Raw genomic sequence first — 27,001 nt, 5'->3', positions numbered from 1 at the left:
GTCTGCCAGGGTTTCAACCAAATCCAGATGATTTTTCCCCAACACCTCTATATAATCAGTATCATCGCTAGTATCCAAAGTGGATCTTGCCTTTTACAAGAAGGAGATGATAGATTTATTCAAGGAAGCCACTGCCTCTGGTGATTGTGAAAAAGTTCCCCAGCGAATTCTTTTACCACCATTAGTTGCTACTAAATCAAGAGGGGGCAGATTAGTTGAGGCCTGACCAGCTGTCACTTGGGACCAGTCCAAGGTTACAACCAGCGGGTTATGGTCGCTTTCAGCACGGGACCGGACCGAAAAGTTCACAATCATGTGCCAAAGATCCACACTTACTAAAATATAATCTATTGTTGATGCCCGACCATTCCTTTCATAGGTATTCTTCCCTGGATTGTCATCGATTAAACGTCCATTGCAGGCCCTCAATGAGTGTCCAAGGGTAAATTAAGTCCGCTGTAGGACCAGAGGGATCCAGCCCCAAATTGGATAATGGTTGCACATTGGGATTCCCCTGGTTGAGTCCTCATCACTCGTGATAGGATGTGGTAAACCAATTAAAGGTTTGTAATGGAAATTAAAATCCCCGCAATGATATAATGGACATGCTCGGGCAGGGTGGAAATAAAAGCAGCCAAGCAACCTAACGTCTGGGATGTCTGTCCCTGCCTCACAGGGCGGGAATAAACATTAATGATGGCCACCTTTGGGAATTTACTAGAGGAGAGGATAATGCATAAAATATCTGGGGAATAGGTTTCAATCACCTTAACTGCACAACCCAAGTGTACACCAACCCATATGCACAAACCTCCTGATGGTCTTCCCCTGGATCCTTGAGCTGCCGCTTTACAATAAGTAGCAAACCCTTCTCTATGAAGGGGTTTTAAGGACCATGTCTCCTGGAATAGGCAGATCTCGTGATTATTGGTAACTTGAACCCAATCCAAATGGTCCATTTTGGCACTTAATCCAGCTATATTCCAGGACAACATCTTTAGGTCCTGTGGTATTACTGCCTTAGTGTTCTCTGTTTCTAAAATGGCCTCTCCCCACTCAGGGCTCCACAACGGGTTTGCCTCCACCAGGTCATCAGATATTTCAGAATTAAGTTCAATGAGGCGTGGTACTGCCCCTAAGGAGTTCTCTAGTGCTGCTATAGCATTACTCATCAGCAGTAAATAATTAGGACCACTTACACACTCTGCACTTTGGACTGCCCTTGCATTAAATGACACTATTGGAACCCCCCGTTCAGAAATAGGGGGGGCTGCCCCCACCCAGGAGAACCTAGTACTATACATAAGCTCTTTTGTGATGTATGGTATTCCCATTGGAGATTCCATTCTCACTAATTCCATGCATCTGGTTAGTTCATAATCATCGGCCTGGGCCCCACTAGGGCTAATAATTAAAAGACCTTGGTGTGGACCCTTAGGGATTAGATGTAGGCTACTGGGATTCAGTCAATCCACCTGGTCTAGAACACATACGGTCACATGCATCATTGTTGGTATTTGCGATTCCTAAATTGCGAAAATTAAGAAATCGCAACTTAGAAATAGCAAATACCTATGCATTAAAAATTCGCATTTTGATTTGCGATTCCTTATTTTTCCTTATTTGCGATTCCCAATTTTGCGAATCGCAAATAAGGAAACCCTTCCCATTGATTCCTATGGGCCAAAAGGCCCATAGGAATGAATGGAAGGCATTCACATTTTGCAAATTTCATTTTGCGAATCGCAAAATGTGAATGCAATTTCAAGGGTGCAGGGGGGGTCCAAAGAACCCCTCCCTGCACCCCTGAAACTTAACTTTAAGTGCAATTTACACACACACATGACCCAAGGACATGTGTGTGTGTAAATTAAAACTTTCAAATATGCAACTAGTGCATGTTTGAAAGTTTTCGGTAAATTAGCATGAAGTTCAACTTCATGCTAATTTACCCCTTCCAAATTGCGAATTTGCAATTTCAAAATAATCATGCATTGCATTTAAGAAATCGCAAAATTGCGATTTCTTAAATGCTATCAAGTCAAGTCAAGTCAATAGCACTTTATTTCGATTACTAAAAATCATAAAAGCGATCACACAATTATATTACACACAAGAATATTAAAAACATTAAAATATATACATGTAACATGTAAAAAAAGACATAAAATCAGGTATTGGTAATGGGCTCATTCAAAAGTTAAAAAAAATCTCAAAATTAATTTGCAGAGGAGTATAATCAGTTCATTGAGAAGGGGATATAATCAGTTCTCCAGTTGCCTAAATGCCACCCTCTTATTCTTATTACGGACAGCAGCCACCAGGAAGCTGGCAACCCCGAACATCACCTTCGGAGTGCTTAACATTTGTAAAAACATCAGTGCTGGTTTGACCTGGGTGAATCCCGCTTCTCTTAGTATTGGCACTAGGTATTGCTTCCTGATATCCGAGAAATGCTGGCAAAACATAATAAAGTGCAAAAGGCTTTGGGGAGAGACACTATCACAGCTACAAGGAGGTGTAAGGTCCGGTTTCCCCCACACACAAGAAATACCCAGGGTATATTGAACAATACTTAATCTGAATCTAATCAGAAGATGTCGATGCTGTGGAATGGATACAATTCTGAGGTAAGGTTCTATATGTGGAGTAGTTTTTAAAACATAGTTAGATCTAACAAGGGGTTTATACATCTCCACGTATTCCCGCTCTTGTTCTACCATCCTCATGAAGTTCGTTTTTATCCACTTCAAATCATTTTTATGCAACAAGTGCGGAGAGTGAAAAAGCTCTGGGCGTCCCAGTTTAGCAAAGACATCTCTAATGTAGCATAGCCAGGGTATTTTGTGTGCTTTATCAAGTGCCATTACATCTTTAAGGATAGCATGATTCAATGTGATCTCCTTGTTAGTCCAAGTTTTAACCCAGCACGTTACAGGGGCTAAACGAATAAGATCGGAAATATAGCTCAGTCCCAGCTCAGTGTGAACTGTATACACAGGCGTTGATTGGGGAACAGCTAGGAGGGTCCGTAAAAACTTATCGCAATTTAAGAAAATAGCAAATAAATTGTGATTTCTTAAATTGCGAAAAAAGCCAAAACCTTAATGCATCCCAAAAAAGGGATTTGCATTCGCAAACGGACGATTTTTACGATTCGCACCGTTTGCGAATGCAAAAACCCTTGATGCATGTGAGCAATAATCTCTTACTGACGGGGAAGGTGGCTGATGGCAAAGAATTGTAATTACAGAGCCTCTAGTTTACATGATCAACCTGAGGCCTAATCCCCAATTTTCCCAGGAATTACCCCTTCTCTCAGGCAAATAATTAGAGGAGTAGGGAGAATAGAAGTAAGTTAAGGGGAAGGATTGTATCCCCATTGCCTCCCACGTCAGGTGCCGGTCACAAATATGCTCTACTGCCCGCCTGTCTCTAAAATTAATCGGAATAGTCATCCTCAATACATATCTTTCTTTGTCCCACCCACCCAACTCTGCGGACAAATACAATTTCACTATAAACATGATGAGGAGTAGCCTATTCACATTTAGCGAATAAGTACACTTATTTTTCAGTTCGCTATACGACTCCTCTTTGCCCTGCCCCAGCTTAGGTACCCCAGCCAAAATAACAACATAAGGAATTGATGCAGGTGGTAAATCAATGCAAGGCAGGCTGGAATTCCTTTCGCCCTGGCCAATTCAATGCAAGGGTTGGTCAGCGGCTATGACTTGACCCCTGGTACTAGGCGCCAAACCGCCTCCTAATTGTCATGGCCCTAAGCCCTTATTCAAAATAAGATCTCTCCCACCATGTGACACATTTCCTTGATTCAAGGTAGACCCCATTACTTCCTTCCCACTAATTGATGTTGATGACAAATTAGAAGGCGGAGAGATAGATGATAGATTGGTAGGAACGGGGGGATTGCACATTACATTGGCAGCAGTTACAATATAACCCCCCAGTAACTTTTTACTATTATCGTTTTTAAACACAAGAAGTGGATGTAAATGCGAAAGTTTGTCTTCTATAAGTGCAAGTCTTTCGAAGATTGGTTTAAGAGATATGGTGAGTAGGGTACCCAATTTTTCCCAGAAGTCCTCATCAAGTTGTGGGAAATGGTCACCAGCCATATCCGAATGAAGGGCACCCAGTAGAGGGATAGATGGCATAGTCTCCAATGGTGATGGCGTTACTGGTAGCTCCAATACATCAGGACTGTTGGCTTTCTGGGATTTTGCATTTTTTTTCCTCTGTTGACCCCCACCCCATTTTCTCTTTACTGCGGGATCTGGCTCTGGGGCAGAGGTGTGCAAAGAAGAACTGTGCACAGATCTCGTTAAAATACGTGGGGATGTACTGCGGGCGGATTCTCTCAGTGTTGTGGCATCAGACAGTGACAGATGATGGTACTAAACATTGTGCAGTGCCTACTGGGGTCGTTAAGTCCCGCAATGGCAAGTTTTTGTCTCCTCTCATGGCCTGAATGCCAACACCCACATCTTCAAGTTGTACAGGTGACCTAGCAAGGATTAGACCTCCCAAAGACGAGCGTTTGGAGTGAGTAGGGTCCAACGATAAGCGTCGCTCGGTCATGGCTATCTCGTGGGCCCGTACTGATGTTGCTCTAAATATGAACTGGTCCAGTGTCCCCGCCACAGACCCTCTTTTAGTAGTAGTACTCCTCCCAATTCCACCGCCAGTAGTCATCTTATAGTCTGACTATCAAAGCAACTTGAACAGATTATCAAAAAGCCAGGTCAAATCTGGTCCCGCTGGTATGCACATATGAAGTAATTAAGGTGGACTAACCTTGGTAAACCAGTAAAGTTAGGGGGTGGCCGGGCCCGATCTATTATCTCCTCGAACGGGCTCAAACAGGGCCGCCCTTGGCCCAGGCTTTGCCTGGGCGCGCCCACACGCGTCCCGCGCTGCGGGAGCTCTGCGGTTGTTTTAAGCGCCTCCTGGCGCTTCCTGAGGACGCTGCTAACGGGCACCACTGGGGGACTCTGGAAATGGAATCCCTGGCGCTTCCCCTGGTCTCTGCAACGGTGGTGCAGTCCCCTCGGACTGTTGGAGCGAGAGGTCAATCTCGCAGAGTGTGGCAGTAAAGGCAGCAAATGACAGCAAAAGGGACCCCCGCTGCGGGAGCCCTGCGGTTGTTTTAAGCGCCTCCTGCCGCTTCCTGAAGACGCTGCTGACGGGCGCCACCGGGGGACTCTGGGAAATGGAGTCTCCGGCACCCGGCACTTCCCCTGGTCTCGGCAACGGCGGTGCAATCCCCTCGGACTGTTGGAGCGAGAGGTCAATCTCGCGGCGTGTGGCAGGAAAGGCAGCAAAAGGGACCCGCGCTGCGGGAGCCCTGCGATTGTTTTAAGCGTCTTCTGGCGCTTCCTGAGGACGCTGCTGATGGGCGCCACCGGAGGACTCTGGGAAATGGAGTCCCCGGCACCCGGCGCTTCTTCTGGTCTCGGCAACGGCGTTGCAGTCCCCTCGGACTGTTGGAGCGAGAGGTCAATCTTGCGGCATGTGGCAGGAAAGGCAGCAAAAGGCAGCAAAAGGGACCCTTTGGTTAAAACCTCTGGTGCTTCGCGGTGGTTTTCATTTGTAGGCAAGATGCTACTTCTCTGCTTTTCCTGACTCCATTTTTCTCTCTAGCATCTACACTTGCTTATTACCATAATTTCCTAAATTTCATCCAGTGTGTAAATTGTCTGTGGCAACCATCTGCAAAGATACTCCGGCTTAGATCCCTCAGTGGTCCAGACACAATTTGGTTCCTCGTTGGTGGAATTGTGAAATTCGCAGAGCTATAGTAGGCCATTGAGGCTTATGATGAAGTCACTCATGTTTTTATCCTTTTCTTGCTAAGTCAGATTGAAAAGGTATCATTCATAGTCTATGCTCCTTTTGAGCAGCAATGTGTTGTTTACTGTCACTCACACGTTCCAATATGTTCTTGATTGTTCAAGTAACAGTTATTAATTATTCTGTTGATATCCTTGTATACCATGCTCTTTAGGACTGATAGCATTTGTTTTTCATCGCCTTCCCCTGAAGCATTATGCCTAACCCGAGCGTGTAATGCAATCTTTTGGTGAATCATATTATATTTGGAGCTCTATCTTACCACTTCCAGCATGCCCATGTTCTTCATTAAATCAATCCTGGTTGTATTATGAACCAATGTCCGGTCTTTCTTCCACTCCAGAGTTTTGTTCTGCCTATGGGTTCCTTCCTGGAACATCAGTGCACTCCTTCAAGCAGAGAGCCGAAGGAGTGTGTTTAACTTCTCTCTCCTGCACTGTGCTGTTGCCAGCTCACATTTGTTCTGAATTCCAATCCTCCTGTGTGGCTCTGTGCTAGCGGGAGGAATTTAAACCTGGTTTGTGCATTCAGAATTTGCGCTTCAACTGCAAATACTGGGAGCTCCTGATTTCTTCTCCAGTTGCCTGCACTGTTGAATCCTTGAAACCTGAAAGAAGCCCTGACTCCTGCTACTGCTGTTTTGTGTGTCTAGCATTCTTGTGACTGCCCTCTGCATAATTGTGGTTTATGTGTTTTCCTTGCTCCACTGTCTCATCTTTCTTTGTACCTATCCTTTCTAGCAAGATATCCTGATTTCTGTGTTTTCTCAGTTGGACCCCTGACCATGTATGTTCTGAGTTGGCTGAAGTTCTCTTTGTTTCTTTGTTCTGATCAACTGTTCTGAATTCCTGACTTATTTAATGTACCAACAAGGCATTACTTGTTCTAGAGCCTGTTCGGTACATCCTCAAGTTCCTTGTTCCGAATTCTAGTTCCACTTCTCAAGTACCAGCAGAGCTTTACTTGTCCGAAGGCCTGTTAAGCATAGCCTACTCTTGATCCCTGTATTCCTGTTCTTGGTTTCTGATTTCTGAAGCTCTGTACGTAACTCCATTGTTGGGCTTTCTGACTGTCTCCTTGTAATCTTGACTGTCCTGTATTCTGGTTATTCTTTACACTCTGGTTTTCTGGTCTTTTCAAAATTCGCTGCACTGTCTATGACAGTCCATATTCATTTGGAGTGTGACCTCTGGTTGGTATCTGTTCCCATCAGGTAAGGGAACGACTTCTGTCATTGCACCCAGGTCCTTTGGAGTCTTATCTGTCTCACTGTTGTTGTCTGCCTTGGTCCATCTTGCATTGAGTACAACAGTCTCTATAACAGCAGACCCAACAATGAGTTTACTGTAGGACTGTTTTTAAGAGCAATCTGCTGGTGCCAGTCCAAAGGGTGTTCCCTAAGCAACTAGGAGACCTCTTGTCAAATACCAGTACATTCCTTACTCTGATCAAACCCTGTTCTTCTCTGTCCCCTGTCCTCCGTAGTTCTGTGACCACTGTTATAATACAATTAGCCTGGTATTTACCTTGCCCTGTCACCTTGATAAGTATTACCTCTAGGATCATCCATTACTACCTCTGCTTCCTGACAAGGACCTTAAAGAACATGCATCAGATGAATCTCAGCTGTAGGAATTGATAGAACAGGCTACAACTGCACTAAAACTAGAATATAGATTATGAGACTTTACCTGTTTGTGGCGATGGCCATTTGTGGCAGAAACATAACACACCCCAGAAGTGAACCTACTTCCTCTGAAAGTATCCCTACTCATGCTTCCTTAGGAAGCAATTCTTCCATATGATGAGTGATGGGGGTTCTCATTTTGTTTGCAATCTCTTCAGGTGAGCTATCAATCTTCACACTGTGTGGTTCACTTATCCCTTCTATAACTCTGTCTTTTCAGCAACTGTCCTATCAGTTCACTACTCGCTATCCACACACAGCATCATGGGTATCTTTAAATGTTTGGCACCCTCACTTGCAGTTGGCTAAGTATGCAAGTACTTACTTTACAAGTTCACACCCTATCTCTTAAGTAGCTTCTTATACATAACCCCTTTAGTGTCCTTCCCACACTTCTTTGTCCAGGAATTGGGTGAGTACTTACGGATATTGACATAGCTTCCATGGCTGTCAGCATCTGTAAGGAGATCAGATGTATTGTTAAAAGGAGGAGTCAGTACTGATAATTTGGCATGTATTTTACATTTTTAACTTGTTGGATTTGCCTTTTTAAACACGCATGTCCACCATGCCTGTGTCTTCCTTGTACAAGCCAATAGGCTGAATAATCTAACTAATCTGTCACATTCTTGTTGTAAACATACCTACCTATTTTGAAATGTATAGCAACTAAAATTTTTAACTTATGAATATCTGCATTGTCCAACACCGAACTCTGGGCTTTATATTGAATATTTGGTCTATGATTACAAAGTTTTGTAGACTGATTTTGAAATGTGATGGGGTAGGGGGTAATTTTACGGTTTCGCCTGCAAAATCTTCTGTAAGGGAAAAAAAATCTTAAAAGTATCTTTGAGCCAGCCCATTTCTTATCTTTACATGCAATTTGTTGGTCCCATGTTGCTCTTGTTTTCTTGCTTTCTGCTTGTCATTGCCCACCCTCTCCTCCGGCCTTCCTCCTGGGATTCTGTCTTTGTCCCAGTAGTTGAGCCTGAACTAATTGCTGCTTACTTGTGCAAGTATTCTTCCACTGGCAAGTAGGCTTCTGCAGGTATTTGTTTTTTTTGGTTTTTTTGTGGGGGGCGGGGAGGGCTTCAACTCACTTTGAGTGCCTGTCTCAGCAGTCCCTTGTCTTTACCCCTTGTCTCCTGCTGCTCGTCGTTCCTTTGTCCCACCTCTCCCTCCCTGTTCATCATTATTTTGAACCCGCTCATCATTGTATTCACCCCTACTTCCCCCTGCTAGCCATTGTTTTGATCCAACCCCCTTCGGCTCACCGTTCTTTTGATCCATCACACCGCCTTCCTCACACTTGTTTATTTTTGGACCCACCACCTCCTTCTACTGCTAGCCACTGTTTTCATCCACCACTCTTTCACCTGCTCTTGTTTTGAATCACCATACCCTCCCCCGTCTGTCCTTGTTCAGCCTCTGTCTGCTTTCTAGATGCTCAAAGATCGAACCTCAGCATGCTTTGTTCAAGATCTGCTGCACACTAAAAACAGCAACAAGCCATATCAGACTGTAAAATATCTGAGAATATCGGGTAATATTTACAGAGTAATGTTGGTTTTCCTGTTTCTGAGAGTGCATTTGTGCACAAAATCTGCTGCAGTTTACCCTTTCTGGTTTGGTGTTGGCAAGATTGAAAGGCACGAATTGATGGAACGACTTTTTGTAAAATGTTTGAAATTGACTAAAATATAAGGAACAAACGTACTGAAACCTCAGTGGCTGCATTGACTATTTCTTGTTTAAGACATATGCTCTTCTTTTCCATTTTACACAAACAACAGTGGTTACATACATAAGAAGTATTCACAGCCAATAAATATAGACACAATCGATTCTATATTAGTTTTGACATGTCCAGCCGGACAGGGGTCTCAATTTTTACTGAATAAGAAATGCACAGAAGAATTCCTTCAACAGATCACCGTAGTAGGGCACAGTCCTGTACCCTTACACTTACAGATTAATACAGTGAAGAAAATATAACACAACAGGGCTTTTTTAGGCAACAGCTGCAGATTTCTGTAGTTTTTTAGATACACAGAAAATTCAAACAAGCACCTTCACTTATATATGACACACAGTTTATGTTTATGTGTAAGGTGCACAAAGGTCGACAGCGTTTCGGTCCCACTACTTAATCATGGGGACCATCATCCGGACATTGGTATGATGCCTAATAATTATAAGCCTCTATTGCGTAGAAGGGGGAAGGGAGAAAGGCAGAATTACATTTAGTAAGAAACATAACAGAAAAGGCTGGTGCTAATGGTGAGGATGTGGTGAAGCTCATTGCAGTGACAAAAATAAAAGTTGACCGATGATCCCGATCCATACTCATTATGTTGAATATTGGTTTTGAGTGCAGACATCCTTAACACATGCGAACAGAATGGATACAAGCTGACCTTCATTAATTTCACTCAGTAGAATGTGAACAGACAAATGTTCATACGTACATCATCATCATAGAAAACCTTATGTAGATCATAGAGACCTTAAAAGGTACACAGCACCAGGCAAGTTTAAAGCGATATACAAGATAAAAATCATTTCTCTAAGAAGAAATGTCTACCCTAAAAATACAATTTGTAGGATAGAAAAGGATAAAAGGACAATCCATACAATACATTTAAAGCTCTTAATCTATAGTGCATACCAATATTTGGCCAAGCAAAATACTGTTGCAGTGCGTGTGTCAGTAAACAAGATTTTCAACACCTCAAGGTGGTGGCCAGAACTAACCAGTCTATACAATGGAATAATCCACTTGCCCCTCAGAGTTTTGTAATAGGGGCGGAAAAATGACAGGTGGACTCTAGATTCTGGACTGGCTTTACAAGATGGGCAGAGGTCGTTGGGGGGAATCATTTAGGCTCCACTTGCTATAGAACAATTTAGTTGGTAGAGACTTGTAACTAAATTGTATAAATAGTTTACATGCCAAAGGAGGGACAATTTAATCAAATAGTTTCTTCGTAGCTTGGAGCAAATTTAAATTGTATAAAATCCCTGGTCAAAGTACTCGCCATATTAAATGTCTACTTCTCCGCTATTGTGTCCCAATATATCACTTTTGCCCTAGCCTTTGATATTAGGGACAAACGTTCAGGATTAGACCAATACACCTCCATCCCTAGCCTCCTAAGTAGATCTCTCAAGGAGCTAAACCATGGGATGGTGGTTACCGGGGGTTGTTTCAGGAGGCCAATCATCACTGCTCAGTAGGAAGATAGCTCTTCAACGGACCACAAGTGATTCCAAAACATTAATAATTTAAAGTCTAGCTTGCGTGCCAGTTGTCTTTGAGCAAAGTCCAGATACAATGGGGTCAAAGGGGTACTAGGAGGAAGGTTTAATGGAGATCTTAAAAAACGATTTTCTACAATGGAGAGAGAGTTTGTGTTCCCACTAACCCACAATTTCGCCCCATAGAGAGCCCCCCTAGAGATTTGATGTCATAAATTTCCAGTGCAGGGGCCACTTTCCTGGACACCGTACTTTTATATATTTTTAATATGGGGGGCCCAGTTTAAGTTAGATGTTAGGCGGATACCCAGATAGTCAAAAGCAGATACTTGTTCCAGGATACTACTTCTTGCATACAAACATCTTTTGGGTGGTTTTACAATCCCTTAGAGAAGACCATATATTTTGTTTTGGCCTCATTTAGTACCAAGCCCCGCTCATTGTGGAACCGTATAAAATAATTCAACAGTTGTTAGAGACCTTGGGGGGATTTTAAGATTAGTAGGGTATTGTCGGCAAAAAGGAGTGCTGGTACTCTTTTCTCACTCATTTTGAGGGCATCACACCCATCCCTATCTAAGAAAGCAACCACCCCACTGATAAAAAGTGAAAAAAGGGTGGGCGCTAATGCACACCCCTGCCTCACTCCACGTTTGATTGGAAATCGCTCTGTTAGTTGGTTATTCTCACCCCATCTGTCTTGGGGCTGCGTTTGATGAGTGCAATCTAATACAAATTTCTAAAAGGTTGTTGGGTAGGCCCATCTCTTTCAGTACTCTCAAGAGATTGGCTCGAGGTACTAAATTGAATGCAGTCCGGAGGTCAACAAAGCAAACACAAGGAGATGATAGATGGAGCGCTGAAACTTTTCAGAAAATCACCCCCATTCACAGATCTGGGTTGAATCCATCATCATTCTTTAGTTCACTTCGTCACCTCAGGTCAGACCCAGCTATATGCAAATCAGTCTTGACCCTGTGCCTCATGGGAACAATCCAGCCTGAACTGCCAAGCCAGGTCTTCACTGAACCGGAAACAAGTATCCGGGGACCGGTTTCTGGGTAACACCCTTCATCTGTCAGGCTATCTTGAATCCAGTGGCAAAGTAAGCAAGGGACCCACGTCTGGACATACCCTGCAAACTTAGGGCAAACAAAGCAAAACCCAAGGAGATGATAGACAGAGCGCTGAAACTTTTCAGACTTGCACCCCCAGTCACAGATCTGGGTTGAATCCATCATCATTCTTTAGCTCACTTCGCCACCTCAGTTCAGACCCAGTTATATGCAAATCAGTCTTGACCCTGTGCCTTATGGGAACAGTCCAGCCTGAACAGTCAAGCCAGGCCTTCCCTGAACCGGAAACAAGTATCCTGGGACCGGTTTCTGGGTAACACCCTTCATCTGTCAGGCTATCTTGAATCCAGTGGCAAAGTAAGCAAGGGACCCACGTCTGGACATACCCTGCAAACTTAGGGCAAACAAAGCAAAACCCAAGGAGATGATAGACAGAGCGCTGAAACTTTTCAGACTTGCACCCCCAGTCACAGATCTGGGTTGAATCCATCATCATTCTTTAGCTCACTTCGCCACCTCAGTTCAGACCCAGTTATATGCAAATCAGTCTTGACCCTGTGCCTTATGGGAACAGTCCAGCCTGAACAGTCAAGCCAGGCCTTCCCTGAACCGGAAACAAGTATCCTGGGACAGGTTTCTGGGTAACACCCTTCATCTGTCAGGCTAGCTTGAATCCAGTGGCAATGTGAGCAAGGGACCCTTGTCTAGGCATACCCTGCCAACTTAGGGCGAACAAAGGAAACACAAGGATATGATAGAAGGAGCACTGAAACTTTTCAGACACGCACCCCCAGTCACAGATCTGGGTTGAATCCATCGTCATTCTTTAGCTCACTTTGCCACCTCAGTTCAGACCCAGCTATATGCAAATCAGTCTTGACCCTGTGCCTCATGGGAACAGTCCAGCCCGAACTGCCAAGCCGGTTCTTCCTTGAACCAGAAAAAAGTATCCTGGTACCGGTTTCTGGGTAACACCCTTCACCATCCAGGCTAGCTTGAATCCAGTGGCAAAGTGAGCAAGGGACTGAAAGATTTGAGACTTGGCACAGTGGCCTTGAAATACTGATAGTGCACCCCTCTGGTTGATGCTAGCTCATCTCTGTGTGCCTCCTTTGTTCCTGCCCGGCTCAAGCTAGTAATTTTCCACCAGAGGCATGGTCGAAGTCTCTAAAAAGGTTTATTATGTATTAGCGTACCCTGGGGAGGCAGTCCCCACGACAGACATCTTAGGGTGAAGGTCTGACTGCGCTCCTCTGCAGAGTACATACCTGAATAAATGTAAGTTTTCATTCTCTACTGTCTGGCCGACTCTTCATTTTGGGTAGATTGATATAAACAAACAATGGTCCGAGACCTATATATTTCTGAATGAACAATGAATCAGAACTTATCCAATTAAAGAGCATATGTTATTTAAACAGCCCTGCTCAATTAATGATAAACATAAAAGACGGCAACAGCAACAATCTCCAAATATATGCAATATTTTAATCTATTGTCATATTCAAAATTTGAACCACAGTTCACAATTTATACACATTGCCCCGTGTGGAGCGTGCAGTATAGCAAAGGGTGTCAAAAAACGTGAAAGTGATGAAGATGATAAGAAAAGAAGTCACACAAAATTATAAATAAAACAATTTCAATAATTTCAAAAACAAATCCAGCCAGTGAATGCCGGAACAGTACAACCTGACCACTTCAAATAGTCCACAGAAACTCCCTAATATTATTCTCAGACCTAGAATGTAATAAATGTCTGCACTATATCACAGAGAGAGAGATTAGTGGTCCAGGTATTAGATAAGTGTCGACGTTTCGACTCGTCTTGCGGCCTTGCGGTCGATTATGCCTGGGCCATGCGAGTCTTCTTCAGGACATATTAGACGGGGCAACACAGGGATCTTTTTGGTGACCCTGTAAGAAATATAAAGGACTATAAAAATTGGGGCTGTTGCCTAATCACTAAACCAGGGACAAAAGTCCAGGCGTGCTTACCCTTCTCGGGGAGTAGTGGTCGTAAGTCCCACTTCAACTAGGATCAGTCCATGTAATCCAAAAATCCTATTGTACAAACTGCTAAATTGACCAGGTTTCTGAAAAAACAATGGGGAACCTATGTAAAAAATATATATATATATGGTCCCATAGTCATGGATTCAAAACATTCACGTCAGAGTAAAACATAAAGGTTACCTCTTCAATAATTTAGGTTTCTTATCATTGATAGATGTGTACTTTCGAATCGATGTCTTGTCAACGGGAAGCTGTAACAATTATAACAGCACTTGTAAAAGATTGGACCAAGCGGACGAAATTATAAATTACCGCTATTTATAAGGGGCTCACCGTGTGTCAAAATCCAGTGCCCAATCTCAAGTTTATATTATTTCACTATACGATTTTACTGGGGCAAATCCTCACGCTGTAAAACATAAAAGAAGAAGAACCAGTTGGTGAGGAACCCTCCCAATGGTTGGTGCTTCCAAGTTTATAAAATAATTCAAGGAATTCATTACCTGGATCGGTGAATTCTGTTGCATTAGCTATATCCAAAATCAAGGATGGTTGAATGCCAGTGTTTAATAAACTTTCAGGCAGCTGAAACGAGAGAAAACCCCCATCATGAGCGCCTGCTTTTGTTAAAACAGGGGAAGCGTTTTAATAGCCGGCGGTCTAAAACCTAAAGGGACGCTTACCGTTTACGTAACGGAATTCCATGTTTTAACACGCGTCTCCAAGAATACTGAGGCAACTGCTCTCAGGGGAACGCGGCGTCTGCCCAGCCCCACGGATATGGTTGAGCCGGTAGTGTTCCTAGCAGTAAACAGCGGCGAAGGACTACGCCGATCTTTTTCCTTTACTGCTTTCAGTGATGTAAACAAACCAAACCGGACAATGCGAAGTGGTAGCCTCATTTTTTAAAGATGAATGGTATCTTGGCAAATATTTGTACCCATCGAAACCGGATTTTAAGCAACAATATATGAACCTGCACATTTTCTGCTAATATTTACAAAAAGCTCATAAATCAATTTAAACAAATATATAAATATTTACAAAGACATTTTTACAAAAACTTTACATTATATTTACACAACACTGTAATCCCTTATTCGCCGTGTCAAGAAGATATATCCAATCTTCTTGACACGGCGAATAAGGGATTAAATGAATTGGAGGAAATAAACAGACAGGTGGCAATTCTCTAATTTTGTATACCTAGCCGTTGATGATAAGACTGTATGAAACACTGATATATGTTTGTATGTACATATGTGTAAGGTTTTTGTTAACAGTGTTCTGTAAATATAATGTAAAGTTTTTGTAAAAATGTCTTTGTAAATATGTATATAAGGCAAATCGTTTTAATTTAGTACACCAATGGGAATTGTTGGGTTGCAGTTGCATTCCCAAACTAAGATGGCCGCCACATTTTTCATCACTGTCTGAGATTACCTTTGAGGATTAAGTTCATAATTAGAGAATATTTATATATTTGTTTAAATTGAGTTATGAGCTTTTCGTAAATATTAGCAGAAAATGTGCAGGTTCATATATTGTTGCTTAAAATCCGGTTTCGATGGGTACAAATATTTGCCAAGATACCATTCATCTTTAAAAAATGAGGCTACCACTTCGCATTGTCCGGTTTGGTTTGTTTACATCACTGAAAGCAGTAAAGGAAAAAGATCGGCGTAGTCCTTCGCCGCTGTTTACTGCTAGGAACACTACCGGCTCAAACATATCCGTGGGGCTGGGCAGACGCCGCGTTCCCCTGAGAGCAGTTGCCTCAGTATTCTTGGAGACGCGTGTTAAAACATGGAATTCCGTTACGTAAACGGTAAGCGTCCCTTTAGGTTTTAGACCGCCGGCTATTAAAACGCTTCCCCTGTTTTAACAAAAGCAGGCGCTCATGATGGGGGTTTTCTCTCGTTTCAGCTGCCTGAAAGTTTATTAAACACTGGCATTCGACCATCCTTGATTTTGGATATAGCTAATGCAACAGAATTCACCGATCCAGGTAATGAATTCCTTGAATTATTTTATAAACTTGGAAGCACCAACCATTGGGAGGGTTCCTCACCAACTGGTTCTTCTTCTTTTATGTTTTACAGCGTGAGGATTTGCCCCAGTAAAATCGTATAGTGAAATAATATAAACTCGAGATTGGGCACTGGATTTTGACACACGGTGAGCCCCTTATAAATAGCGGTAATTTATAATTTCGTCCGCTTGGTCCAATCTTTTACAAGTGCTGTTATAATTGTTACAGCTTCCCGTTGACAAGACATCGATTCGAAAGTACACATCTATCAATGATAAGAAACCTAAATTATTGAAGAGGTAACCTTTATGTTTTACTCTGATGTGAATGTTTTGAATCCATGACTATGGGACCATATATATATATATTTTTTACATAGGTTCCCCATTGTTTTTTCAGAAACCTGGTCAATTTAGCAGTTTGTACAATAGGATTTTTGGATTACATGGACTGATCCTAGTTGGAGTGGGACTTACGACCACTACTCCCCGAGAAGGGTAAGCACGCCTGGACTTTTGTCCCTGGTTTAGTGATTAGGCAACAGCCCCAATTTTTATAGTCCTTTATATTTCTTACAGGGTCACCAAAAAGATCCCTGTGTTGCCCCGTCTAATATGTCCTGAAGAAGACTCGCATGGCCCAGGCATAATCGACCGCAAGGCCGCAAGACGAGTCGAAACGTCGACACTTATCTAATACCTGGACCACTAATCTCTCTCTCTGTGATATAGTGCAGACATTTATTACATTCTAGGTCTGAGAATAATATTAGGGAGTTTCTGTGGACTATTTGAAGTGGTCAGGTTGTACTGTTCCGGCATTCACTGGCTGGATTTGTTTTTGAAATTATTGAAATTGTTTTATTTATAATTTTGTGTGACTTCTTTTCTTTTCATCTTCATCACTTTCACGTTTTTTGACACCCTTTGCTATACTGCACGCTCTACACGGGGCAATGTGTATAAATTGTGAACTGTGGTTCAAATTTTGAATATGACAATAGATTAAAACATTGCATATATTTGGAGATTGTTGCTGTTGCCGTCTTTTATGTTTATCATTAATTGAGCAGGGCTGTTTAAATAACATATGCTCTTTAATTGGATAAGTTCTGATTCATTGTTCATTCAGAAATATATAGGTCTCGGACCATTGTTTGTTTATATCAATATAATACCCAGGTCCAGTACTTTTTGGGTTACCCCATTTCTTTAATGCTTCATTTTGGGTAGGCATAGCAGGTGGTCATAAGAACCCGCATGGCCCTAGAGGGCCCTGTCCTTCAGGACCCACATCTGGATATACCCTGCCAACTGAGGGCGAACAAAACAAACACAAGGAGATGATAGACGGAGCACTGAAACTTTTCAAAAACTCACCCCCAGTCACAGATCTGGGTTGAATCCATCATCATTCTTTAGATAGGTCAACAAAGGCCACATATAGCTTCCCACCTTTGATAGCCACGTCCTTCCGGTAAAGACAGAGAAATCGAAAGGCCTGGTCCAATATACTAATGGTAGCAAGGAATCCAGCCTGGTATTTGCTTAAGATACAAGGCTCTAGAATCCAATCCTGGATCCTATCCAATATCTGCTTGCAGAAAATGTTCTGCAAGAAATCGATGAGGCTTATTGTTCTATAACTGGCCAGATCAGCTATATCACGATTCTTATAAATAGGTTTTAGTTCTGCTAGCTTCCGCGATGGCGGGATATCCATACCTGATGTGATGGCATTCGTTAAAATATTAATGTACAAGCCCCAAACCGTTGGATCCTCTCTGTACATGTCATTTGGGATTCTATCGGGGCAGGAAGCTCTGGCAGGAACTCAGGAGCAAATGGCTACCTGTGTTTATTCCAGAGAAAATACTAAAGCTTTGTTCACTCTAGATAGAAATTCCTCAAGATTGGATATACTGTATACACTTACACTGTGCGTCCTGAGAAGAGGCCAAAAGGGTTCTGGGAATCACTTAGAGACTTTCAGCTACAACGTGAGATAGACTGTTTCGTAAACCTGCAATGTGTTCCATATCAAATTGCATCTTTGTACATGAAAACTCTAATTAGTCCAGCTGCAATATGCTGTTAATATAATAATAAATAATAATACTGATGCTTATAAAACGCGAACAGCTACCTCTGGAGAGGTGTCCCGGCGCTAGCGAAACCTACAACAAGGAGCAAACCGTCAGGAGGAAGAGAGAATTATTGCATAAAAAGCCAGGTTTTTAGGAGCTTCCTAAAACTGGCTTCTGTCGTGGCGGATTGGATGGCAGGGGGCAGGGTATTCCACAGTTTCGCCGTGCCGGCCGAGAAGGACCTGCCTCCAAGTCTAGCTTTCCTCACACGCGGAACAGCTAGCTTGAGCAGGGAGTTGGAGCGCAGCTCTCGTTTTTGGAGGTAGCGGGGGAGTCGGAGTTTTAGATAGTTGGGACACTTGCCTTTTAGCGCTCTGAAGGCAAGGGTAAGCACCTTAAACTTAATTCTGCTAGCCACAGGCAGCCAATGCAGCTCGTGCAGAAGCATGCCAATGGGTTGCAGATAACTCAATATATTATGATGCACTCTTGTGGTAAATGCTTCATATTTGGTAATAAACTGTGACTTCTGGTGTCAAGAGTATGTGATGTTTAAGAATAAAAACGTAACATGTAACCAAAAGTGCCATCTGCACACCTTAAGTTATCTCCCTCTATCAAGTGACAGTAGTGACACTTGATATGTGAACCGGAAGCAAGAATTCAGAGTATATTAAATAAAAATTGTGATCATCATTAAGCATTGCATGAAGTCACGCGTGAGAAAACGGACCAGTGCTAAGGCTGAGGAGTTAGGAAGTTGTGGACTTAAAGACTAAGCTGGATTTGATGAACAGAGAACCAAAGCAGGGAGGCTCAAGTCCTTTGTGTGAAAGTGTGTTGCTCGGGACAGGGGAGTGTTTCAATCCCCGCTTACAAATATCTTGCTTGAGCGTTCACAATGCATTCCTTTAGAAAGCTCATGCTGTAACTCGTAGCTGCAAGCCAAACCCCTGACTCAGCTCTTCTCGTTAATTCTCTGGTTTTCCCACCTCTAGAAGAACAAATACCACTGTGTGTAATAAAGGAAGGTTCAAATGACGAACAGCACAGCACACATGGTGGCCCAGGTCCCAGAATGACACTTCTTTTCCCGAATGAACTTGCCCACAATCCAAATTAACTATTATGGGCCCTCCCATTTCCACTCTCTTTCCACTCCTGAACATCTTCTCAAATTCCCAACTCTGTTGAGATATAAAATCATATATAATCATGATTGTCCCACTATGCACCATATAACCGCATATACGCATTCATAATCGTAAAGAAATAAACATTGTATGTTAACTTAATGGTAGGTTTATGAAGGTCCGTTCAGACCTATTGGTATAGTCAGGGCCACTTTGTTTCGTTTCCCTTCATTCATGTACTATTCCCAGAAGTCACATGGTATAGCTCAGGGTACGAAACCAGGCTACATTGCTCAGTCTGCTTCTCTTCTCTTTTGAATATGGCTCAGGGAAACCCAAGGTCACACCTGCCCTTCTTGTGGGATGCGCACATTCTAGCAGGGCCCGTTCCTGTACTCCCCGGGTCTAAGATAGACGAGAAGGGCACCTCACTGACCTACCCCCGGAATAGCTTTTAGCTTAGCCACTGACAAATAGTAAGAACCTTAAATTGGTTTTCCTGTTGGCTAACGGACAACTTGTGTAATTCCTTGTAGGGTGTTAACCTGAATATGTAAAACGTATATATGCTTTGTATTATGTGTGTTTCGTTAGTCTCCTCTGCGCACCTCCATGGGTCGTGTAGACCGAGGCTCCCCTGTCAGGGCTTGTATTTGATTCAATAAACGATTCGACCTTCTCCATTGCCGACTGCCTTATTATTCCGTGATTATCTATATATATATATCCTTGGACTATTGGTAAGTATAGTCCGGCCTTGTAAAATTTGGATCCTTCAGTTGGCGACTCCGCCGGGACTCCGCGTTAGGGTCGTCCCCTCCGAGTGGGTGGACAAGAAGTATTTTTTCAAAAACACCCGTTAGTGGAGAGTCCGCCCTCGAACCCAGTATCCCTCCCGGCTGCTGAAGACCCTACGCCGGAGTCCTACGGGCTTAACCCGAGAGAAACACAGACTGTGTCGGTCTGTCTAGAAATCGGCAGTGGAGAAGTCGGGTTCGGCCTGAGTGCACCAGGTGAGTGAATCTTCTAATTAAGATTGGAAACGGATGCTTGGAGGAAGTGTCCATTTGGAAATAGCAACTGCTTTTTGTCGGTGGCCGGAGAAGCCAGACAATGAGGGAATCAGGAAAAGGGTCTGGAGTTGCGGTGCAGGGGCTGCACGGGCAGACACCTTTTGGATTTGTTTGACTTTGCAAATTGCACTTGGTGCCTTGCAGAGCACGGGGTGCTCGCTCGGCCAAACTCACTCAGGAGAAGCCCTGGGAGCAGCTGGGTAAGCTAGGGTTCTGGAGCTTTGTGCCCCGAAACACCGGCCCAACCAGAATACAACCAGGGGATATCCAAGAAGTGGGTTTGTGGTTTTCCTACCGAGTGGCTTATTGGTGGTTGAATTTCGGATTGGTCTGGAATTCTTTTGAATTTGATTCCCCGAACAGGAGTCGACGGGCTCCGTTCGTATTAAAAGACATGTCATTTGCATTTGATTTTGTATAGAGCTCATTTCTGAAACCCTGACACAGTTTTTGCGGCACCTTGTATGTGAGAAAAAGGAAGAGTATAAGAGAGTGAATGGTGAAGAGGGCGCGCCCACATGAAAGGAATGATTGAAAACTTATAAAACTTGTGATATTATGGTTATCATGCCTTGTTTTAGTAAAATATGTTTTGGGTGCTGCTGTGGGAGAAGTGCTCGGCTGGAAGAAAGAAAGCCCGCCCCTCCCGAAGGAAACCCCAGTTTTGATATGTATGTTAAGCATGCTCTTACACCAATTTTATTTAATACATTATGGCACAAATACACGAAATGCTCAGATCAATGGGAGAGAGAGGACTAGATAGGCTAGACCGTATCCCCTGATTTATATGTAATTATCAATAAGGATTAGCTGGAGGAAGAGTTAAGAAATTTAGGAAGACTCAGGTAGGTACGTCAACATGCAGGGAAAAACATTGTTTTCCTCGTAAAGCCCTCACCCACCGACCTAGTCGGTGGCATGCTTCATCATCGGGCCCACCACAGTGGCACCGAATGTGCCCCGGGTGTGCTTCAACGCCAGGAGACTGCGGAGCTGGTATGTTGCTGAGTGTGCAGTGAAAAGGGTGAGAAAGTGAAAGGTTTAAAAGCTATACAGACGGTCCCAGCACCCGAGGGTTACTTACTTTTAATAAACTGGGCCTCTGTTAGCGAATAAAAAGGCAGTTAGACGTGATATTGGAGTATGAGTTATGACCTCCAACGTCTAGTGTGGTCTACATGTTTCAGCCAGTGCCTTTGTTTAAGCTGGCTTTCCTCAGGACCAATTATATGTGTGAAAAGGTGCAAATTAGATTAAATAATAAACTTAAACTTAAGTGGTTGTGTAGTTCCTTGACTATGTGTGGCGCACACTAAGGCGCTATAACTGTTAGAGGGGGATTCCCTCAAGCTTGACTACAGATAACACATAGGACAAAGACAAGACGTACATGGTAGAGTCATGTTAATATGCTATATTGTTGCACTTAAAAATGCCGGCATATAAGGTGGTGAACGACCTATAATGGGCTAGAGTGATTCCATGCCAATTGCATGCAATGGGTGAGAATTCTAGATAAAACCGCTGGTGTTTGGTGGTGGGCTAAAGAGCGTATTTTACAAGGTGAGGTACAGGTAAGTATAATGTTAGGTCCTCACTCTGTTTTGTCTTGTAAAAAGCTTCAAGGGTCGCCTGGCAGAGAAAGAGACCCTGTATGGATGAGAGTATGGCCAAAAAGTATCCAACCTGTAGGGAGAAAGAGAGGTGGCTTACCCCAGTTGTCGTTGTGGTTCTACTCACAAGTATTTCGATCTGGTTCCTCCTTGGACCTATTCGTCCTTCCGCGGCGCCCGTTATGGAGGAGGGAGCCGTCGGTCTCTGTTTTATACATACTGTTTGATAGGCTTCACCTGTATGAGGTAGAAAGAGAGGGAGGGGTGCGCGCTAATCGCCATGTCATGGCTACCTGTTGTGCCCATGCGCTAGAGAGTAGAGCGCGATTCGCGCATGCGTTGAAGTGCGGCGCGTGGGTTGCACATGCGCTAATGTGTAGCGCATGCGTGCTAGTACTGGTTTGGGATACTGGCTGAGAATAGTGATGTGGGCATGCGCGAGTGTGCATGCTTTCAGGGGCAAGTCTGCTAGTCTGTTCCAAAGGGATTAAACAAAGAGAGAATTTAAACAAGTATGCCAGCGTTGTGACAAGTTGGAACAGTGAACCAATGAATTTGTAAGTGCACATATGTGCACCAGTAGTGCACAAGGGTGAATTTATAAGTGCACAAGTGTGCACAGGGGTCTCACAGTAATACAGGAAGAAGATTGGGATTGGACGGGGGCGCTCATGCAAAGGTACCCTGGCACAGGTATCTGGTCTTTATGCAGAGATTTACACAGCTAAGGAGTTCTAGGTATGGCATCATTAAGGCCATTGGTATGTGTGGATAAACGATATATCCATCTTTGTTCTTTCTGTAAAAGGAGTTTTTCATTGATAGTGTTATCAAATTTCTCAATGACAGTCCAGGAGAAGTCATTGGGGGTGTGGTTATGGGTGAGGAAATGGTCTGTGAGTTTGCTAATACTCTTGCTACACCTTATTGTGCTCCTGTGTTCCGTCATTCTTGTCCGGACTTTCCGGGTGGTCATGCCGATGTATCTAAGACCACATCGGCAGGTCATCAAATATACCAGGTTTGTGGAGTTACAGTTTGTGAACTGCTGTTGAGTCCAGATTTTACCTGGTTCCAGGTTCAGTGTTTTGGAAGGGGATGTCAGGTGGCACACGCTGCAGTTGTTACAGGGTTGATGGCCAGTAATTCTGGGTAGGTCCCATGCATTAAGGATGGTGTTCTCATTCCTGCGAGTGTTTTGCCGTGGTCTAGTGTTAACCAGCTGGTCTCTAAGGTTGGTGGCTCTTTTATAGGCAAAACGTGGTTTTTCCCAATTCCTTGTGCCTGAGTTGATAATCTTCCAATTTCGTTGGATGATGTTGGCTACCTGGTTGGACGCAGTGTTATAGGTAGTTACACATGTTAGGGTTGGTTCTTCCTGCGGTTTCTCAAATGTTTCCAGGAGGGCTTCTCTATTCTGATTTCTTGCTCTTTTGCATGTTTTGTTTATTATCCTCGAAGGATAGCCACGGTTCTTGAGCTTGTGTACCAAATCATTGGATTGTGATTTGTAGTCTTGGATGCTGCTACAATTACGTCTAATGCGTAAAAATTGCCCGTAGGGCAAGTTTTCCCTTAGGTGTCGGGGGTGAAAACTGTCAAACCTAAGTAAGGAGTTCCTTGCTGTTGGCTTGTAGAAGGTGGTAGTAGTGAGGCCTCCATTCTCTGGTTTGATGGTCAGGTCAAGGAAATCTAGTTCAGTGGAACTGCTGGTGCTTGTGAAGCGCAGGTAGGAATCTTGATGATTGATCCAGATCATAAAGTTGTCCAGTTGTTCTTGGGTACCTTTCCATATCAGGAGGATGTCATCAATGTATCGACGCCACATTGTTATGTTGGCGGAAAAGGGGTTGGTTGGTTGTTGTATGTATACGTATTCAAAGTTTGCCACGTACAGGCCTGCCACGCTCGGGGCGAAAACGCTGCCCATGGATGTTCCATTGGTCTGTAGGTAGTAGGCTCCCTCGTATTCGAAGTAGTTCTCCTTGAGGGCTAGAGTGGCGCAGTTCAAGATGAAACTGCGGGGGGTGTTATGTTCCCAGGGGCTAGCCATTAGGACGTCATGTAGTACCTCCAGCGTAGCGTCCTGTGGTAAGCTGGTATATAGACTCGCTATGTCTAGTCCCACTAGAACGTCGGTTGTAGGATCAAAGCGGATGTCCTGAATTACACTCAAAAGATGTTTTGTATCCTTGATGTAGGAGGGAGTTTTTTGAACCAGAGGGTTAAGGAAGAAGTCACAAAAGCGCGACAGGGGTTCTAGTAGAGACTTTATTCCAGACACAATGGGTGTGCCGGGTGGTGGAGTAATGCCCTTGTGTATCTTTGGTAATGTGTAAAAATATGGGGTCTTTACATCCACCGGGCATAAATAGTCTGCCTCTTGTTTAGAAATCTGATCACTGTCTTTTGCGTTTTTGATCAGGAGATTGATCGTGTTTTGTAGCTGTTCAGTGGGGTCCTTGTTGAGGCGTTTGTAGTTCCTGTTGTCACTAAGGAGCCTCTTGCATTCCTGGTCATATTCGGTTTTGTTCATGAGGACTATGCCACCCCCTTTGTCCGCTGGTTTTATGATGAGGGTGGGGTCATTTTGCAGGCGTTGGATAGTGCTCCTTTCTTTATTAGACAGGTTGTTAAATGTCTCTTTTTGTTGGAGTTGTTCCACTTCTGTGTATACTGCCTGTTCAAACGTCAAAATCTCAACCGGGATACTCCCAGGTGGGGGAGTGAAGGTGGATTTTAGTCTAAGTCCAGTTTCGTTTGGGGTGTCTTCCCTCTCAGTATTAGTGTTGTCTTTTTTCTCAAAGAACGCTTTGAGTTTGAGTTTTCTGAAGAACTCAGCGAGTTCTAAGTGTAATTTAAACTTATCGAGTCTGGTGGTGGGGACGAACGAGAGTCCTTTATTAAGAACCTCTGTTTCTTCCGCTGTTAATTGCGTATCAAACAAGTTGAATACAAGTGGGTTTGTAGGACTTACTTGCTTGTTCCCGGTTGTTCCCTTGTTTTGTTTCTGGTGTTGGAGCTCACTGGCTCTTCTTCCGGTGCCCATTGGACATGTCCCGGGTTCCGCCTCTTGCCCCGTCCCCTCCTGCCCTGGGATAAAAAAGGATATCGTTGGTTCTGATTTCCTTGGAAGAACGGTAGGTTTCCTGGGGGGTACATTTGGGGGTAACCGAAATATGGTGGTGGTGGGTGGCCGAAATGGGGTGGCGGTGGGCCATAGTTATAGTTTTGAGGTGCTTGCCATGGTTGTGGCCAGTGCTGTCCTCTTCGACCTCTACCTCTGGATTTGTTAGAATCTACACTCGAGTTGCTGGAGAAGCTTGAGTTAGAGCTGTTATCAGAGTTCTCAGAGGCTTTTTTGGGGGGAGTGTAGTCATCATCAGAGTATGGGTAGATTTTGGAGTAACTGAATCTTTTACGATCTTTCTTAAACTTCTTGAATTTGGTCCGGGATAAGTAGTCTTTATACTCCGCTATTTCTCGATTTTGATCATCAAGTTTTTTCTTGTAACCTGTCAGCGTGGTTTTGAAGTGTGACTCTGCCGCTTGGATCTCTATCATGATGGCATCTGATAGACGTTTAGCAGTTTTTATGATTAGGATTAGCCAGTCCCTGGTTCAGTGCCAGGCGATCTGGGCCCAGTCTTTGCGGAATGCTGCGTCGTCCAGGAAGATCCTGGGGGCGTTCGTGACCAGTAGGCCGGTGGGAGCTGTGTTGGTGCATAGATATTGTGCCAGTATAACACCATGCAGAACAGTCCGGATCCTGTTCCTTTTCTTTTCCGTCCGTGAGTCCCAATCAGAAGATTGGGCTACTGTAGCAGGGATGTTAGAGTCTGCCAGGAGTGAGGGGTCAGATAGTATTTCACTGACATCCTCGGCGGTGAATGCGAGGCCAATATTTTCGGCCATGTTGGTAGATAGGGCTCTCGCAGCTGCGCGCTGCTTAGTAATGCTCAGATCAATGGGAGAGAGAGGACTAGATAGGCTAGACCGTATCCCCTGATTTATATGTAATTATCAATAAGGATTAGCTGGAGGAAGAGTTAAGAAATTTAGGAAGACTCAGGTAGGTACGTCAACATGCAGGGAAAAACATTGTTTTCCTCATAAAGCCCTCACCCACCGACCTAGTCGGTGGCATGCTTCATCATCGGGCCCACCACAGTGGCACCGAATGTGCCCCGGGTGTGCTTCAACGCCAGGAGACTGCGGAGCTGGTATGTTGCTGAGTGTGCAGTGAAAAGGGTGAGAAAGTGAAAGGTTTAAGAGCTATACAGACGGTCCCAGCACCCGAGGGTTACTTACTTTTAATAAACTGGGCCTCTGTTAGCGAATAAAAGGCAGTTAGACGTGATATTGGAGTATGAGTTATGACCTCCAACGTCTAGTGTGGTCTACATGTTTCAGCCAGTGCCTTTGTTTAAGCTGGCTTTCCTCAGGACCAATTATATGTGTGAAAAGGTGCAAATTAGATTAAATAATAAACTTAAACTTAAGTGGTTGTGTAGTTCCTTGACTATGTGTGGCGCACGCTAGGGCGCTATAACTGTTAGAGGGGGATTCCCTCAAGCTTGACTACAGATAACACATAGGACAAAGACAAGACGTACATGGTAGAGTCATGTTAATATGCTATATTGTTGCACTTAAAAATGCCGGCATATAAGGTGGTGAACGATCTATAATGGGCTAGAGTGATTCCATGCCAATTGCATGCAATGGGTGAGAATTCTAGATAAAACCGCTGGTGTTTGGTGGTGGGCTAAAGAGCGTATTTTACAAGGTGAGGTACAGGTAAGTATAATGTTAGGTCCTCACTCTGTTTTGTCTTGTAAAAAGCTTCAAGGGTCGCCTGGCAGAGAAAGAGACCCTGTATGGATGAGAGTATGGTCAAAAAGTATCCAACCTGTAGGGAGAAAGAGAGGTGGCTTACCCCAGTTGTCATTGTAGTTCTACTCACGAGTATTTCGATCTGGTTCCTCCTTGGACCTATTCGTCCTTCCGCGGCGCCCGTTATGGAGGAGGGAGCCGTCGGTCTCTGTTTTATACATACTGTTTGATAGGTTTCACCTGTATGAGGTAGAAAGAGAGGGAGGGGTGCGCGCTAATCGCCGAGTCATGGCTACCTGTTGTGCCCATGC

At 43.8% G+C, this 27,001-nt stretch overlaps 1 protein-coding gene across 4 annotated transcripts in view; it reads right to left on the bottom strand.

Moving 5' to 3' along the window:
- Positions 1-27,001, bottom strand: part of LOC147705943 (uncharacterized) — a 433,145-nt gene that overhangs the window by 141,912 nt on the left and 264,232 nt on the right. For all 4 annotated transcript variants that reach the window (XM_086929001.1, XM_086929002.1, XM_086929003.1 and 1 more), the window contains one exon: positions 7,986-8,018. In XM_086929001.1, coding sequence (XP_086785127.1) covers positions 7,986-8,018 — 33 coding nt within the window. The remainder of the gene's footprint in view (positions 1-7,985; positions 8,019-27,001) is intronic.

This window comes from Lissotriton vulgaris, chromosome 7 (assembly GCF_964263255.1).
Source record: "Lissotriton vulgaris chromosome 7, aLisVul1.2, whole genome shotgun sequence".
Classification (NCBI taxonomy): Eukaryota; Metazoa; Chordata; class Amphibia; order Caudata; family Salamandridae; genus Lissotriton; species Lissotriton vulgaris.
This window is presented reverse-complemented; position numbering and strand designations above follow the sequence as displayed.